The 18,176-nt window shown below is 33.5% G+C and overlaps 1 protein-coding gene across 2 annotated transcripts in view; it reads left to right on the top strand.

The window, feature by feature from the left end:
- LOC140452768 (protein VAC14 homolog) overlaps window positions 1-18,176 on the top strand; it is a 77,380-nt gene that overhangs the window by 46,148 nt on the left and 13,056 nt on the right. The window contains exons 6-9 of one of the 2 annotated variants that reach the window (XM_072547105.1): window positions 6,820-6,912; window positions 9,750-9,892; window positions 11,112-11,250; window positions 13,429-13,525. In XM_072547105.1, the coding sequence (XP_072403206.1) occupies window positions 6,820-6,912; window positions 9,750-9,892; window positions 11,112-11,250; window positions 13,429-13,525 (472 nt within the window). Of the gene's footprint in view, window positions 1-6,813; window positions 6,913-9,749; window positions 9,893-11,111; window positions 11,251-13,428; window positions 13,526-18,176 lie in introns of both variants that reach the window. The other variant, XM_072547098.1, reaches the window with a different exon arrangement.

Genomic DNA, 18,176 nt, shown 5'->3' with positions numbered 1-18,176 from the left:
TATGAACGTCGGATATCTAACCTCTCTAATTCCTCCAAAACTAGCAAATGTCCGTAAAACACAGCCATATTGATACTTTTTGCCTCAGTTTTCCTTGCAAGGATCAAAACACCGCCTACTTAAACTGAACCTAAGTTCACTTCTCCCAGTCCAGTCAGTCATGTCAGATTAATTTCGACTCGAAATGAAATTTCAACCACTTTCTTGTGGTTGAAATTAATTTCGATAAGTCGAAAACTAGTGACGTCGTTTGGTTAGTTCAGCTGAAATCCACAAGGTTCGCAAAGTCGCATTTCGACGTCGCCATATTAATTTCGACATGTTTTGAGTCGAAATCTCAATTAGAATCAGGACCCTGGCCTTCTCTATACATATTCTAATTTCTTTGCTCATGTCTCAGTTCTCATTTAGATTACAACCAAGATAAGTGATACTGTTGGTTGTCTCCAGTTGTTGTCCATAAGCTGGTAGCACTTCTGGTTGTATTGGCGTTTTACTGACAACCATCATCTTTCTCTTTATGGTGTTTAGCTTCAGTCCATATTCATCACACGTTGTGGCAATCCTATTAATCAGATGTTGAAGCTCTTCGTAACTATTTGCAATTAAAACGTACCTCAAATTATCAATATTGATACCATTAATTTTGATACCACATTGAACACTATCCAATGCTTTATTGAAAACGAACTCAGAATAGATGTTAAATATTAGTGGCAACAAAATGCAGGTTTCGGAATTATAGATTATAGTGGGGGGAACTCATTGTGGGAATATTTTTGTTTTTGTTTAAAATGGCCTCTAAAGAGTGACTTGCTGAATACTGCCCATACAAGTTGTATTCTTTATTTGATTATCTGTGATTGGGTAGGTTCCTTTAGGGTGAGTTTCTGGGCTATGTCTTGAGACTATCATTATATTTTTTCCTACTTGTATACGTCTTATATATTGACGATTTGTCATTAGTCTTATTTTTTATATATTCATTTTTATTTCTACTTTGTGCGTTGTTTTTGGCACTAAGTATTTCCTCCAGTTCGTTCATAGTGTTTGATAGCAATATTATATCGTCTAAGAATTTCAGGTTTTGTCATATAGTGTCCGTTGATATTTAAGTTTTGAATACATCTTCCAGTAAGTTAGTTAATAGTTTCGGGGAAAGCGTGTCTCCTTGTCTAATGCCTCTTTTTTATTTCAATCTATTGTGTGTTAGCAAATAAGTTATAGTGACGTTCTTGTCTTTAAGGGCCAGAATGCATCTATGGTCTATAATGTTTCTCTTTAAGACGTTTATTAACGCCCATGTTTCTAATGTATGGAACGCTTTTTGAAATATGTATATAATCGTTTTCATCGTTCTTGGCGTGTGCGTGTAAAAACACTTGCAATAAGTTGTTTCATCTGTTTTTCCTTGTCTAAGCTCGATTCGTTTACCTCCTTCAGTGGCGGAGCAAAATGTAGCATGTCAAACTAAATAATAGTTATAAAAGAAAATTATAAATTATTTTTTATTAAATTTCTAATAACGGAATATACGTATAAATTGCGAAGAAGTATTTTTCTAGCTTGCAGTACAATAGGACAGGATATAACGAAAAGTACATTTTAAAATTGTTAATTATTTAACCCACTTTAATTAAAAAATTATACAGATTTTTTAAGTTTTAAGCACTGTAGCGAATTCTGAACTGTTACAACGTACTGACCTTGATTAATTAGCTAATCAGTCAGCGTCTTCACTGGAACTGTCTTCATCATTGGAATCTTCCGCCAAATCGATGATAATCCTACTTTCATTTTCATCATATGTGACCATTTTTGCCCAGTCGTCCTGAATTAATTTTTCAGTATGGTTAACACAACTCGCCCACACTGCAGGTGTTGCCTCAGCCAATGCATCGCCCCAAACTTTTTTCACTGTTTCATCTCCACGTCCATGTTCTCCAATATGACGATCATAGTATTGTTTAGAAATGCCCCAGACCAACTCAATTGTATTATATTGACAGTGATATGGAGGCAATCTCCATCAGTTATATCAATGCTATATTGTAAAATAGCGAATATAAAAAATGGACCAACAATAGTATCGATAATGCTTGATCAAGAATTGATTTTGAAAGGCGTTTGCGTTGTGTCATAAAAACTATCGTACTTGTCAAATGAGATTCACCTTTTCCATTATGGGTTCAAAAAATTCTATTCTGCGATAAAAATCATATGCTACTATCTCAATAACTTACGTCGATATCGCTGTTTATGTGTTTATGTTCGTGACTGTATAACTACTTATTTATCCAAGAGATATGCTTTGTGGTTTTTTTTGTTCGTAAGTAGTATATTAGGTAGTGGGAAGTTTGTTGATTCGGTTTATGTTTATATGAAACAAACTAAAGTGTTTTTTATTTTTGTTTAAACAAATTATTTCATGTAGTTTAAAATTTAGTTCAGATCTGTATGATATACATGCATATAATCCGTCGCCGATTTTTTATTTTGTCTTATCGTTTCGACCTATTAAACTATTTTGTGATTCAAAATGCATAACTGGATTCTTAAACTCATTCACAGTTCTAAAAGTGAGTGTACTTTTTTTATAACTAATATATAAATTAAATAATTTATCGATTTTTGGACCGAGAATAATTCTATTAGAAATGAAGAAATGTGTGTTACAGTGCCACAAAATTTATTAAGGACGACTAATGTTAAGTCTATACTTCATGATGCATATTATTAAGACTAATATTTTATTGTGTTTATATCCATGTTGTTATCTTTCTATCCTGAATTGTCTAATACTCTTCCATTTTTCTCGATCCCAAGGCATACACATCGATCTTGAATGGTTGTGTTTTTTTTTTGGTCATTTACCGAACTTATCTGTTGTCTTTCTCGTTTTTTCTTGTATGCCTATGATCAAAAATGTTTAATAATTTTACTTCATCTTTCTTTTTTTTTGTATAATATTGTGGACGTTGAATTTCTATTTCAGTGTTGCTATTTGACTGTTAGCATTTTAAATTTTTCTGACGTTCCTGAGCCAGGTATTCTTTCGTTTATCTGACATATGTCGAATGTCTTTTCTGACTTCTTTTTTTTTTTTCATGCAGGCCTTCTGTCGTAAACCGTTCGTATTATACCCAGTTGGGTTATTCTACCAGATCTAATGAGTAGCAGTGATGTAAGATACATGAGTCGGCATAAGTCAGGCAAAAAATTTACATTTAAGAGAAAAAATGTGGCCTCAAAATGAATTTATTCAAAGAAATTACAAAAGGGTTTCGAAAAAGGGTAAGTGTTCAAATTAATGCCCATCTTGATCCATGCATTTACTGCACCGTTTCGCAACGTAGAGGCAGGTTCGGTGAAGCACAAAGAGCTGACCGCAAATATTTTCAAATTCTTCTTCAATTGCAGTTCGGAGGACGGGAAGGGTGCGTGGTCCTCTTGCAAAAACGCGGTCCTTGAGAAGGCTCCACAGGAAGAAATCACAGAGTGTCAGGTCATATGACCGTGCGGGCCACTCAACGATTCCTCGTCTGCCTATCTGTTCTCCAAAATGAACATTAAGGTACTCTCGCATGAAATGACTGATATTCGCGTGTGTTGGATCGTTGTTCATTTTCCCACGTAAATCTTTGAGCATTTCCAGATAACTTTGGCCCGTCACGTTAAGCTCAAAAAAGTACGGACCCACGAGACCTACCGCATGGATACCTTATACCGATTTTTCGATAGCGTTGCCTCACTTATGCCGACATTCGTATAATTGACTGTTTTAGATTGTCTGCTGTTATGATTCCTCTCAGCTGATTCCCGCAGTGCTTTTTTTCCGCAGTACTTCAACCCTATTAGCATATGTCAGTCTAATATACAGTTATGTTGTCTTTGGATCCAGTTTTTTTTCCGGTCGCAAGCTCTTCTGGCAACTGTATCAGCTCTTTCGTTACCTCCTATCCCGGTGACCTGGAACCCCTACCAGTGTGACACTGTTAGGTTCCGGCAGTCCTGTCGGCATTTTCGTAATAGCCTAGAGTTCACCTTAGGGCTTCTTGAAGATGCCATAGCCGCTAGACTATCTGCACATATATTGGACTGCTTTAGTTCGGAAGTTCTCATGTTAATTTCTCTTTTACACTACAAGTTTGCAAACAAATATTTGTAAAATATAAAAATGTCATATGAGATCAGCAAAAATAAAAGGAAATTTAGAGTTGAACCATGTTCGTTTTTCTGAAAATCGAATTTTCCTTATTTTCCGCAACTTTTCCAAGGTAAAATTTTTAGTTTTAACAAACTTTCAAGTGCCGTGCAGGAGAAAATCACGAACCCAGACCTATTACCATTACATGTCTAGGTCATAATTAACACCCTTAGGACACCAGTAGCCCTTATGCCAAATTTTTTTGAAAATAGAATCAATACTCCTTTATCGATTCGTAAAATTTCACAAGAGAGAAAATCGTCGCAGCACATGCGATTTTTTTCACAAAGGAAACTTCAATTTTCACACCCATATTTCCCCAGATTTGATCTTTCAGTACTCTCATAGGCATAAGAAATAAAATCGTGGTTGAACTTCTATTGAAATCCTAAAAATAAAATGTCACAAAAAGGGGAATTATGCTTTTGCCGCCTAGTTAATATACAGGGTGGAAACCAGTTATGGAATAAAATTATTTCTGTTGTTTTAAAAAATTAGAAAAAACGCGTCGATTTTTATATATAAATGTGCACTTTTTAAAGACAAATTTAAATGTAAAGGCTGATTCAAGCACGCCTAGCATGGTCCACAAGCTTTACTTTACTACACTTTACTTAATCAGTAGACCTATTTGTACCTTTCGGTGTTGGGCCGTTTAAAATACAATTCATTACATTACACTATTTGACAGTCTTCTGAGGTGTCCTAGCTCTTAACGAACTTTCTCCATTCCTTCCTATTGGATGCCATCTGTGTTGCTTCCTGCCAAGTCTTACCCTTACTCTGTAGTATCTGCGAGATGTCACTGTTCCATTCTTTAATGGGTCTTCCTCTTCTGTTCTTCCCTATTGGTTTGGCGTCCCACACTCTTTTAACTTGTCTATTATTGTCCATCCGGGTTAGATGTCCGAACCATGCCAATTTTTTCTCTTTGATTGACTCGAGTATCGGTTTGATTTTGAGTCTTTCTCTTATTTCTTCATTTCTGATTCTATCAGTTCTTTTTACTCCTATCGTTCTTCTGAGGTATTTCATCTCTGCTGCCTGAATTCTGCTCTGATGTCTTTTGTTTAATATCCAATTTTCTGCTCCATATGTCACTGTAGGTCTATATATTGTTTTGTATATTGTCATCTTGGTCTTTGTTGATATTTCTTTGTTATTAAGGAATCCTCTATTTAGTGCTTGGAATAGTTTTCCTGTGTTTTCCATTCTGTTGTTAAGATCATCCTCGATGTCTCCTTTGTTGTTGATTACTGTTCCTAAGTATTTGTATGAATTTGTCTGTATTATTTTTTGTTGGTCTATCATTACTTCTATTTGATCTTCCGTCCCTATGGTCCACAAGCTTTATTTCTAAATGAACATCCTGTATATTTTCATATTTTAAAAAGCTCCTTAACAACTTGATCTCAACGAACTTTATCATGTAGGTTCTATTATGAATATTACAGGGTGAAGTTTTGAAATTGTACTGTGAGAAAACCACTTTGGAATAAAATTGTTTGTGTTTAGCATAGTCTATCGTCTTTATTTTTAATGGAACACCCTTAATATTTTTATGTTTTTGAAAGCTCCTTAACATCCTGATCTTAACAAACTCTATTATGCAGAGTCTATTGTGAATAATACAAGGTGAAATTTTGAAATTATGTATAATTTTTGTCAAGCAATTAAATACTAAACCAAATATATTGATACTTAGTCAAAATTGATTTCTGTATCGAGTTACTTAAAAAACTTACCATTATTTAAAGTGTAATACATGATTAATTTCAAAATTTTACCTTGTATTATTTATAATAGACTCTACATAATATACTTTTTTGAGATGCGGTTGTTAAGTAGCTTCGAAAAACATAAAAAATATATAGGGTGTTTCATTGAAAATAAAGATGATGGACTATACTCAATCCGCGCAAATCACCATGTACATATATATTAATATTTAAAAAGCGTACATTTGAATTTAAAAGTTGAGGTGTCTCAGCGTTTTTTATAATTTTCTAAAATAAGGACACAAACAATTTTATTCCAGAAATGGTTTCCACACTTTATAATTTCAAAATTTCACCCTGTATTATTCATAATAGACCCTACATGATATAGTTCGTTGAGATCAGGTTGTCAAGCAGATTGTAAAAATAGAAAAAATATACAGGGTGTTCCATTAAAAATAAAACTTATGGAGTATAGGCTTGGGTGAATCACCCTGTACCTTTCAATTTATGTTTAAAAAGTTTATATATATATATATATATATATATATATATATATATATATATATATATAAAATCGACGGGTCTCAGCGTTTTTTATGATTTTTTAAAACAAGAACAGAAATAATTTTATTCACATACTCTCTTTACATATCACAACCTCTCACTGCATTTTTATTCGTTTTTTGCTATGGTTAAAAATCTAAGGTGATCTTTATCTTGAATTAACAAAGTTTAAAAATAAAAAATAATACAATTTCTATTTACGTGCAATGCCAAGATGTAGATCACTTAGGTTAAATGTGTTTTTTTGTATTTGCTATGTTTTGCTTATATTTTAATTTTGCATGATTGTTTTACAAACTGTTTTCTTTTTCCTTAATACAGTGACAGACATTAAAGAGACTGCTACAGCCGTCAACTTTACTTTGATGAAACTAATATCATTAAAGGCTGATACAGAAGAAATTATAAGACCAACAGCAGGTAAATATTTCTTCAATATCGTTATTCTTTAATATTTAGGATATGTTCATGGCAAGGGCAATAGCTAGCTATATTGTACGTCTTAAATTTTGGGGTTAAATCTGAACAAACTTTCATTGCATTATTACTGGCTTTACTATAAGACTTAAACCCTGATTTACGCAAGTCTAGCATAGTCCATAATCCATATTTTTAATGAAACACCCTGCATATTTTTATATTTTTAAAAGCTTAACAACCTCTTACGGAATAAAATTGTTGTGTCCCCATTTTAAAAAATTATAAAAAACATCATCATAATGAGTTGGCGCTACAGCCCTTCGTGAGCCCTGGCCTGTCTCAAAACATTCTTCTATCCTTCCCTGTCGAGTGTTTGTCTTCTCCATCCCCTTACTCAAATCTCCCTTAAATCGTCCAGATACCTGAGTTGAGGTCGTCACCTTCTTCTTTTTCCAACCGGCCTATTTAGCATGGTTATTTTAGTTGGTTTTCGCATAACGTGGCCCACCATCTTAGGTGTTTTATTTTGATGGTTTTTACGATATTAGCATTACCAAAAAGTCTATATAGTTCGAAATTATATCGCCTTCTCCACAGACCCTGTTCGTTAACTCCGCCATATATGGTCCTCAATACTTTGCTTTCAAATATTCGTAGTACTCTTCATCTCGGGTCGTCATTGCCCATGTTTCCGATCCGTAGGTTAGCACTGGGCGTATTATCGTTTTATTAAGTTTGCACTTTATTGGTCTTGACATATTTTTCTCTCTTGGTTGAGGACCTAGCCAAAATAACAGCGGTTAGCCACGCATATTCGAGATATGTTGTTTTTACAGTCAACCAGTGACCCTAAGTATCAGAACTCTTCCACCGTTTCTATAGTTTCATGTTGCTCTAAGATATTTTGTTGCATTCTTGATATAGCCGGCAAATATTTAGTTTTCTGGTAGTTAATCAGAACTTCGATGTTTTCTATGGCGTTTTTAACGTTGGTAGCTCAGTTCTGTTCTAGTTCTATGTCATCTCCACCTTCAGCTCTACTTTCTCCATTAAGTAGCTTACTAAAGTGTTCCTGCCACCTTTTCAGTACATCTACTTTGTCGTTCAGAAGAATTCCATTATGAGCCTTGACTTGGTTCGCTTGTGGCTTGAAAACTATTTTTTTTTGCGTTAACCTGTTTGTAAAATTTCCTTTGTTCGCGTTCTCTATTTAATTTTTTCCTTCCATTCCTCATCAAACCAGTTGTTTCGCTGCCCATTGGGTACCTCACCCAACACATCATCTGCGGTCTTTTGCAGCGTGGTTTTTATGAACTCCCAATTTGTGTTAAATTCAGTGGTATCTACTTCACTTCTGAGATGTTCTGATTGTTTATGATCTAAGCATATTTGAAAATTTGTTACGACGTCAGTACACTTTAATTTATCAATGTTATATTTGTATATTTTTGGCTTAGTCTTATCGTTCCTGGTATTTTATACACGTGCTCTGAGACTCCCAGCTATGAGATAGTGATCGGAGTAAATATTAGCGCCTCTATACCTTCTGCAGTCTTATAGTACATTTTTAATCCATGTCTTGAATCAATCAGTACGTAGTCTATCTGATTTTGTCACGTCGATTTTGTCATTTAATTGCACGTCACTTTATGTATACGCTTCTGCGACTATAATTAAAGAATGTTTCATGTATTGTTAAAACACATATTCTATGATCTATAGCGTTAAAACTTATTAGGTTACGAACTTTTTTGCGAACTACAAAGCCTACACCATAAATTCTTCTTTATAGTACCGGTCCCTTTCCATCGTACCACCTGCATAGCTGTTATGTCCATATTATATTTGTTAAGAGTATCTAAGGGGCATCTCATCATCAATAATTATAAAAAACGCTGGTCTGAATTTAAATATGCGCGTTTTAAACATAAATTTAAATGTACAGGGTGATTCGTGCAAGTCCAGCATAGCCCACCATCTGTATTTTTATGAAACATTGTGTATATTATATAGTTCATTGAGATCAGGTTGTTAAGGAGCTTTTAAAAGTATACAGATTATACTCACAACTATTTTGTTGAGAGTCGACAGTGTAAAAGCATGGTGATTCTCCCACGAGTCGATTCAACAGTTATTTTAAAACAGTTACGTCGTGGACGTCCAATCGTGAATTGTCGTGAGACACGTTCATATCCATTGCTCTCGTTCCCCGCGCGAATCACATTATTTCACGTAACGCGCCTAACCCTAGTTGGAATCCGAAATACCTGGAACGTGGCAAACGGCATAAATTAATTATATCACTCTTTAAAAAAGATGAGACAGAGAGAGAGAGAGAGAGAGAGAGAGAGAGAGAGAGAAATGTTAGAAAATGACATAAGACATCTCGATACTCTTTTCTAGCCATTTTCTTTCGTTATTGATATTTCTCTGTCTTATCGAAATAATTTTATAGTTAATAAGTTAAGTAAGTCTTTCTAAGTACAATATAAATTGTTGCATCTGTCTAAGCAATAAAAATAGATATCGTCTTTAAATATTATCATAGTCTGACGTCTTAGTTAGAGCTCCCGAGTTCGATTCTCGGTACCAATAATGGCATTTTCATTTCTAAAAATGATAACGAGCCGCCATTGTGTTTCTAAGGGCACGTAAAGCCGTCGGTGCCCCTGGGGTAGTGTGCATCGACACTGGTTACCTGAAACAGGGTTGACGATGCAATTGTCAGAGGAACAATCCGAAGTGATCTTCCCGGCAAAAATGTCATACGATGTTATTATTATAGACTATCAGTATTAGTGTATAATTACGTATGTAAATTCTTTTATATATTTCAGTCTGTGATGATAAAATGCCAAATGAATTAGATTTGCATTCAGTATTAGAAGTTTTGAATCAGTATCTCATGCATAATTCCATACAAACAAAAGTAGCAGTTCTGAAATGGATCCACGATTTGTATACAAAATTACCGAACAAGGTAGGTGGAAGGGTAGAATAAGTTTTCAATTATATATATTTTAAAAGATAAAGACGGGTTGCGGCACACTGGGAATTTTTATTCACCGGGACACATTTTATTTTATTTGATTTTATTTTAATTTATTTTTATTTTATTTAATTTTATTTTAATTTATTTTTATTTTTTTATTTTATTTTATTAAGAAACACGCATGGGACTGCGTTTACACTTAGTGTGTAGTCACGGGATCTGTCGTATCATTGCGCTTCAGTCGTTTTTTAATCGATGAATGCATTCAGTCTGTAACCCGCAATAAGAAAGCTATTCTTTGCAGTTGTACCATATATGTTATAAAATATTCATGTCCAATTTGGTCATCCTTGTATCCTACTCTTTATCTGGAAAAAATGGAATCCTTGGTCTAGTTTGGTATCATACGAATATAAAAGTTCTGGTATTCTGCTGACGATTCTAATCTCTCGACTGTTTCTGTCCAGTTTCATAATACGCACAATATGAAGAAACTAGGCGTTTCTTAAATTGTAAACTGTGCAATAAGTTCTTTATTTTCAGAAATCCTAACTCTTTCTATTTTTAAGTTCCTTGATTTGTCGGTCTATTATAAATAAAACACTTAATTATTTCTTAAACTATTCGGCTATTTGCCAAATATATACATATAATATATAATTGGATTCGAAAGAAATCGAAATATATATTAGAGTTGAAATTTCCGGGAGAGCTATAAGTGCTTTTAGTAATCTTCCGAATTTGAATCCGCGTTGAATAATTTTGGTTTTGAGAAAAACCATTATTTTGGCGACGTTTTGGCAAGGTCACACTTGCCATTGTCAAGCTAGGTAGTAGCGCTTCTTGCTGGAGCTTGAAGTAAAATGACCAGCCATTTTACAGCCTAGAGTACACCTGTGGTGCATATTATTTTAATCTGGTCTTTTTTTAGGCCAATAAATAAACAGCGTAAGATTAAGAAGGATAATATTTTAAGGTTTACTCAATGGTGTTTACTGACCTTTTCAACACTTAGATGTCTGTAGATATCTTCACTTCTACTACACCAAGGAGTAGTATTTTTTCGAATAAACCAAGATCAAGATCTTTTCTATTCTTTTTCGTCTTTTTTTATTGTCTATGTTTTTAGTTTTAGAATAAACTACTTCTTGGCTTCTGGTACTTTTAATTACATTTTCTATTATATTGTAACAGTATCTTGTTTTAGATGGGAGAGTATTTCGATATTCTCTTCCCTGCATTACAGAGAACACTTTCTGATGAATCCGACCAAGTCGTTCAACAATGTTTGGTGGTCATAGCTGAAGTTATTTCATCTCCAGGACCAGAAGAAGTTAATAACAGAGGTAAGCTTCAAAATTATTTTGCAATATAAAGACTTTAGATGTGGGTGCACCAATACCATCTTGTTAGTGGTAAAATTGAATATTTATCCATAATAATTAGGTTAACTGAGTAAACAGACCGGTGTAACTATGATATATGGGTCTGATCAAAGTTTTTAACGAAGTACAAGCAAAAAGCTTGAATGTGTAACCCAAAATAACAAGAAAAGTAAAAATAACACATTCTGGGACTGGGACAGTCTGATATAACAGAAAAATTTGTAAAAAATAATTTTTGCGCAATAGTGATATAATAATATTCCAAAATGGGAATAATTTTTCAAAAAGATATCAAATCATTAAAAATAAACTAAAAACTAAAATTTTCTCTGAGCTGTCTTTTTATATCTGCACCAAACAACGATGGTAGATTATAAAGTCTTTTTATTTCATTTACATGTAGTAATGATGAGTTGGCATACTTTTAATCCAGTCTGTTGTATACTTTGGTTTATTTTTCCATAATTCAGAAGTTTGCTGCATTCTGTACATGACCTCAACTCTCCTATCGGCGGAATTAGAGCGCTTGTAGACATCCGTTTATGTAAACGGACGTAAGCATTCAATAAACGGATGTCCTTAAATACGAACGAGCGCTAAAAAGTAATTTTATTTTTCTGAATTTAATAACAATTATAAATTAAACGGATATGATTAAGCTTATTTGCTAGTATGTGATTTTGTCAATTAATCAACAATATCCAATAATTTTATTAATTACAATAATTATAAAATAAACAAAAAGGAAAAGTAATGTCTGGTGCAAATTATTAGTGATAAATATTTATTTGCCTAATAAAATCTCTTGTATGGTTTTTTTCTGGAAATTATATTATCAAGTGTGCGTTGAAGAAATAAGTTAGGACGTAGTTGAATGATATAATGTAGTTACTTGTCAAAATGGTAAATATGCGAAAATTTCATTGTAATGGCATAACAAAGAACTTCCCGGACATTAAATTGCTCAAAATTTAAGTATTCCTCAAGGAACTTAGTTCAGTCGTCAAAGAGTTGACCCCTAAAAATCATATGGACAAGCTGAATTTCCCGAGAATATTAATTTTGGGACCCCAAAAAAGATGCAAAAAAGTATACCACTTTTACCCCCGGGCTTCCCCTAAAACCGCCCTAGTAGGGGGTAAAAACACAAAAAAAAAACGATTTACCAAGAATCTGTATACCGTAGAAAAAAAATGTTTTAAATAAAAAATGTAGCTAAGTTAAAACAAAAATGTTTTAACCGTCAATGGGATTCAGTTATTTGGAGTGATGAAGTCAACTTTGAAGTCTTCGTTCGCAATACACGAAGTAGTTATCCGAATGCCGGGGAAGAATATCACAAAAGAAAGGTTAAGTTCCCGGCCTCTGTGATGGTCTGTATGCTCTCTCAAGGAATTCAAGGAATTGGATATCTCCTTTTCATTGATGTCACTGTCAATTCTGTGAACTATAAAAGTATTTTACAAGAAAAAATATTGCTTTCTATTACAGAAATTTAACTGCCTGATCCGGAATTTATATATACTTCAAAAAGACGGCGCAGCCCGCCATACTGCGAAATCCGTAACATCATGGTTGCAGGAAATAAATATTCCTGTTTTAAAATAGCCTTTAAGTAGTCCTGATCTATCCACTATCGATACTCTTTCAATTTGAGCTCGACATTACTTTTTCTTGTTGTTTATTTTATAATTCACATAGTTGATAAAAGTATTAGCTATTGTTTATTAATTGGCAAAATGATATAGTATCAAATAAGCCTAATCGTATCCGTTTAATTTATAACAGTAAAATAAATTCTAATTAAGAAAAATGGTTTCGTGCAGAGTTGCCGCGAGCGTATTTGTAAAAGTACTAAAGGAAGATTCAGTATCTTGAACTTTATTCAATGTGGGATAATTTCTTGTAAAATGTACTTTTGTTCCTTAAGAGAAAATATTACTGTTTGATACATTTATACCCAACGGATTTACACGCCTCGAATATTGTTCCTCTGTCACGGGACGGATATTCGGTGCATGTACACGTATTCATTATAAGCTAAGCAATATTGAAAAAAAAACGAGTTCGGATCCGTTAACAAAAACTAATGTATTACAGTGTATTATTCCATGTTTATCTTTATATTTTATGTTTTAGGTGCAAATTCGTATTATAATAAATTTATGGTGAGCTTGTTGTTTTTGTTTAATAATGAAAAAAGACTATTAGATGAACGGGGGTCATTTATTATAAGGTAAGAAGCAATCTTAATTATATTATGTTTTCAGGAAATTGGTAGATAACGAAAATTTGATGATAATGTTGTGGTCAAACTGTATTGTTTGTAATACATTAAGAATATTTACGCATAAAATATTTGATTGTATCTTTTTAATTAAAGGGAGTCATTTTAGTCTTTTTAAAATTAAAGATATATAAAGATGAATAGAATAGATGTAGATTATGTAAAGTTATATAAATCATTTATCTGTTCGTCTAACAAGATCTTTTGGTTAGGGGATAGGGTTTTGGTCTGACGAGGATCAGTTATATACTGAACATGTTTCTTATCTGCTGGATGTAAGAGTAACCCCTTCTAGTAACTTAGCTGTTTGCAGAGCTTCGATATACATTCGCATAGTGTACGTTTTGAAATTCCGCTTTTATTTTCACAGATACGGCCGATCTTATTATTAGGATTGCTTATTTTATTGAACTGATAGCTTACATAGCAGTATCCAGTGAGAAGATGCGTTTGTTTTAATATATTTTTTGCAAATTTCGAGATTTCGTTTGGCCATTAATTTTATAAATATTTCTGTTTGCGTCAGTTCGGGCATATTAAGTCAGTGATATCGTAACGATACAGCCACATACTTCCAATTTTACAGTTTTCCCTATCTAACTTACTAATCGGTCTCGTGGAACGTAATAAATATCACTGGTCAAACTACTTAAGACTAGCAGTACGTGACTTTTGCTTAGACCACAAAAAAGTCTGGATCTAGATAACAGGAATTTCATTTACTACCTGATACCAACATCAAAGTTACAACGTTCTTTGTGGCCAGTTAGTACAACGAGTTGACTGTTAAAAATAATATAGACCTTTCTCCTAAAGATATCTCTACCGGGGCACTCCTGTGTATTGCTGTTTAAAACATCTATTTTTGCCTAAAATATAGTTTCTTCTTCTTCTTCAGCCTGCATTCGTCCACTGCTGGACATAGCCCTCTTCCATTTGCTTCCATTGATTTCTACTCTTGGCAATTCTCATCCACAGCTTGCCCGCGACTTGTTTGATATCATCTGCCCACCTCTTCTGTGGCCTGCCTACTCCTCGCCTGTTCTCTCTTGGTCTCCCGTTTGTTAATCTCTGTGTCCATTTTTCGGGATTATCTCGGGCAACATGTCCGGCCCATTGCCACTTGAGCCTTGCTATACGTTCTGCGACATCAGTAATCTTTGTTCTTTCACGAATGTCGATATTTCGAATCCTGTCTCTCAAACTAATCCCTATCATGGCCCTCTCCATCGCTCTTTGGGTTGTACTGAGCTGCTCTAAGGTTTTCTTTGTAAAGGCCGTGGTCTCCAGTCCATATGTAGTTACAGGCAAGATACACTTGTCATAAACTCTACGTTTTAGACACGTTGGTATATCTTTATTCTTCAAGATAAAGCTTAACTTGTCGAAAGCTACCCAAGACAATTGTATGCGTCTTTTTATTTCGGCTATCCGTATATACGTATTTCTGACTATTGGTCGTCTTCAGTACGGTGCAGCCAAGTTAGAAAAGGAGCATATTAACTTGGGAAAGGATCACTACAGGAGCAATGCGACCAATTTGTGGCAATAATGTTAGAAGACTCTGAGGTTTCCAGAGTTTTTTCCAGATTTGTTGCTCTGGAAACCTCAGAGTCTTCTAACATTATTGCCACAAATTGGTCGCATTGCTCCTGTAGTGATCCTTTCCCAAGTTAATATGCTCCTTTTCTAACTTGGCTGCACCGTACTGAAGACGACCAATAGTCAGAAATACGTATATACGGTTGCCTTTCATCTTATACACATATTTTATTATATTTTTCTCTTTTTATTGCGAGCTATGCCGATATCTTTTACCTTTATTTTACTATTAACTCGCATTATCCTTTTTATTATTATTATTATTATATATATATATATATATATATATATATATATATATATATATATATATATACTATGCCGATATCTTTTACCTTTATTTTACTATTAACTCGCATTATCCTTTTTATTATATATATATATATATATATATATATATATATATATATATATATATATATATATATATATATATATATACATATATAGTGATGTTGTCAATAACGATATTAGTTTGTAAATTACTCATTATTTTTGTTTTCTGAAGTTTCATTTCTGAAGGCCTATTTTATTTGACTGCTGATTTAATTCCTTGAGCATTTACAAATGAAACCAACCATCAACAACTCAAACGCACACCATCAATGTTTAGACCTTTTTGCTCCCAGTCGAGATGTTTGAATACATTTTCCAATGCTAAGGTAAAAAGCTTTGGTCAAATAGTATCACCTTGTCTAATACCTTTACCAAGACGCATTTTTTTAGTTTTTTCGTCTTCATTGATTTTGATGTGGAACGTGGCCTGTTCATAAATGTTTTTAATAAGTGTAGTGTACCGTGAGTCTATTCGAGCATCCCTCAGGGCTGACAAAAAGGACCAAGTTTTAATACTATCGAAAGCCTTGGGAAAGTCAATAAATGCCATAATATGTAGAGGTACGTTGTATTCTGTGGTTTTTTCTACCAGTGTTCTGATGGTTTGTAAGTGATCGTTAGTACCAAACCCTTTTCTAAATCCCGCCTGTTCAACCGGTTAATATAAATCAAGTTTTTGTGTTATGCGGTTGGTTATTATTCTTGTTAGCAATTTGTATAAGTGTGACAACAAACTTATAGGTCTGTAGTTTTCAATATTTGTAGTGTCTCCTTTCTTGTGTAAAAGTATTATTTCGGCGGTTTCCCACAGACTGGCTATTCTTTTTTCTGTTAGACACTTATTCAACAAAACTTCCATAACCTCTACAACGATGTTGCCGCCCATTTTTAACATTTCAGACGTTATACGATCCTCACTAGGAGCTTTTTTATTTTTCATTTGCTGTAAGGCATGTCTAATTTCCGAAGAAGTTATTTTAGGGAGAGTTTCCGAGCCGACGTTTAGAATTGTTCTATGGTCTGTTCCGGGGTTCTGTATAGTAGATGTATACAGATTCTCATAGAACGTTTGTATTTCCTTGATTATTTGAGTTTTTTCCGGAAAATATAGTTATCAAAGTATTTTAAACACCCGAATTTTGGCCCTTATTCCCTTCCCGTACTTTTATATATCTTGTATCTATCCATAAAAGTCTACGTGTCAAAGTCAAACTTAACTGCCATTATTAATATAAATGCCATGAGCGTTTCAAAAATTTTTAATTATGTATAGCTCATAATGAATAAAAGGGAATATTGGGAATTTCATATACAGTATACTCCCTTTATAACGAACACGGTTATTACGAGGTTTCGCTTATAACGAGGTACATTAGATGTCCCGTGAAATTTCTATTGAACTATAACCCTTTATAGCGAGGTAAATTTGCTTATAACGAGAGAAAATAAGATTGCAAAACGTGTTTTTTACGTTTTGGCCCGGCCGTAGCTATAAATAAATACCCTTTTTAACTGCGGGCCGCCCGCAATAAACTTCTTACAATTTATGATTCTTAGTCGGAAATGTAAACTTTATGATTCACAAGTGTCATTGTATTGGGTTGACCATTCACACCTAATAATATGGGTCCTAATAGACAAGATGTGGAAAGTGTTTTAAAGGTTGTCAGAAACTTTATCCAAGGACAAAACGCAAATGAAGAAGCATAAAACTGTTTCACATCTTTAGAAAATATGATAGATAGAATACTGGACAATTTAAAGCGGTCAAAAATGACAAAATAACTTTATACGCTTTATACATATTTACAGAATACAGATTTTTTGTTTTAACATATATCATTGACAGTAAAAGTAAACAACTCTTTTTTGTTTTAATGCATTTCATTGATAATACAAGTAAACAACTTTGTTTTAAAAACGCCATTCAAACAATATTTATTAGCATCTTATATTGCTCCGAATGGCTTCACTATAGAAAGTTAATGTTTTAGAAAACTACATATTCATATGTATGCACAATATTATTGTTGTTGGATATAACGAGATCCGCTTATAACGAGGTAATTAGTCTGCCATTTCAGTTCTCGTTGTAGAGGGAGTCTACTGTATTACCTTATGACATGCAAGTAGATAATTTATTATGCTACTTATTTGTGAATAATATTTATGTTTTGTAACCGTTTCTATTATTGAGTAACACTCTTGCAGTCGGTTGCACAAATGTTTTTTAACTTGTTTAACGACATTTAACAATTAAAAAATATATCAATAACTAATGTTTCGTTAGAGCACAGAAGAAAAAACAAACAAAAGATAAGCTTACATATGCCGCCTTTTATATGTTGATAATATTGATTAATTGCCCGTCGGCCTATTGTAGGCCTCCGGTAAGGTCAGGGTTGTATTGTTATACATTTTTTAATAGGTTTGTACAGGTTTGTACTTTAATGATTTAGTAAGATAACATATTTTCTACACGCCAAACACTGAACTAGGTGTATACCAAAAACAATCGGCGTGTAAATAAATTGTGCAACGTTCAAAAATATAAATGTTTGACTTTTACAATACGACATCTACGAAAACCAGTTCTAATGATAACATGCCCAGTTTGATCAATCCTTACTTTATTGGGTGGTTATCAAGGAAGTACCCGTGG

This window comes from Diabrotica undecimpunctata, chromosome 1 (genome assembly GCF_040954645.1).
Source record: "Diabrotica undecimpunctata isolate CICGRU chromosome 1, icDiaUnde3, whole genome shotgun sequence".
Classification (NCBI taxonomy): domain Eukaryota; kingdom Metazoa; phylum Arthropoda; class Insecta; order Coleoptera; family Chrysomelidae; genus Diabrotica; species Diabrotica undecimpunctata.
The sequence above is the reverse complement of the archived record's forward strand: the minus strand, read 5'-3'. Positions and strand labels throughout refer to the sequence as shown.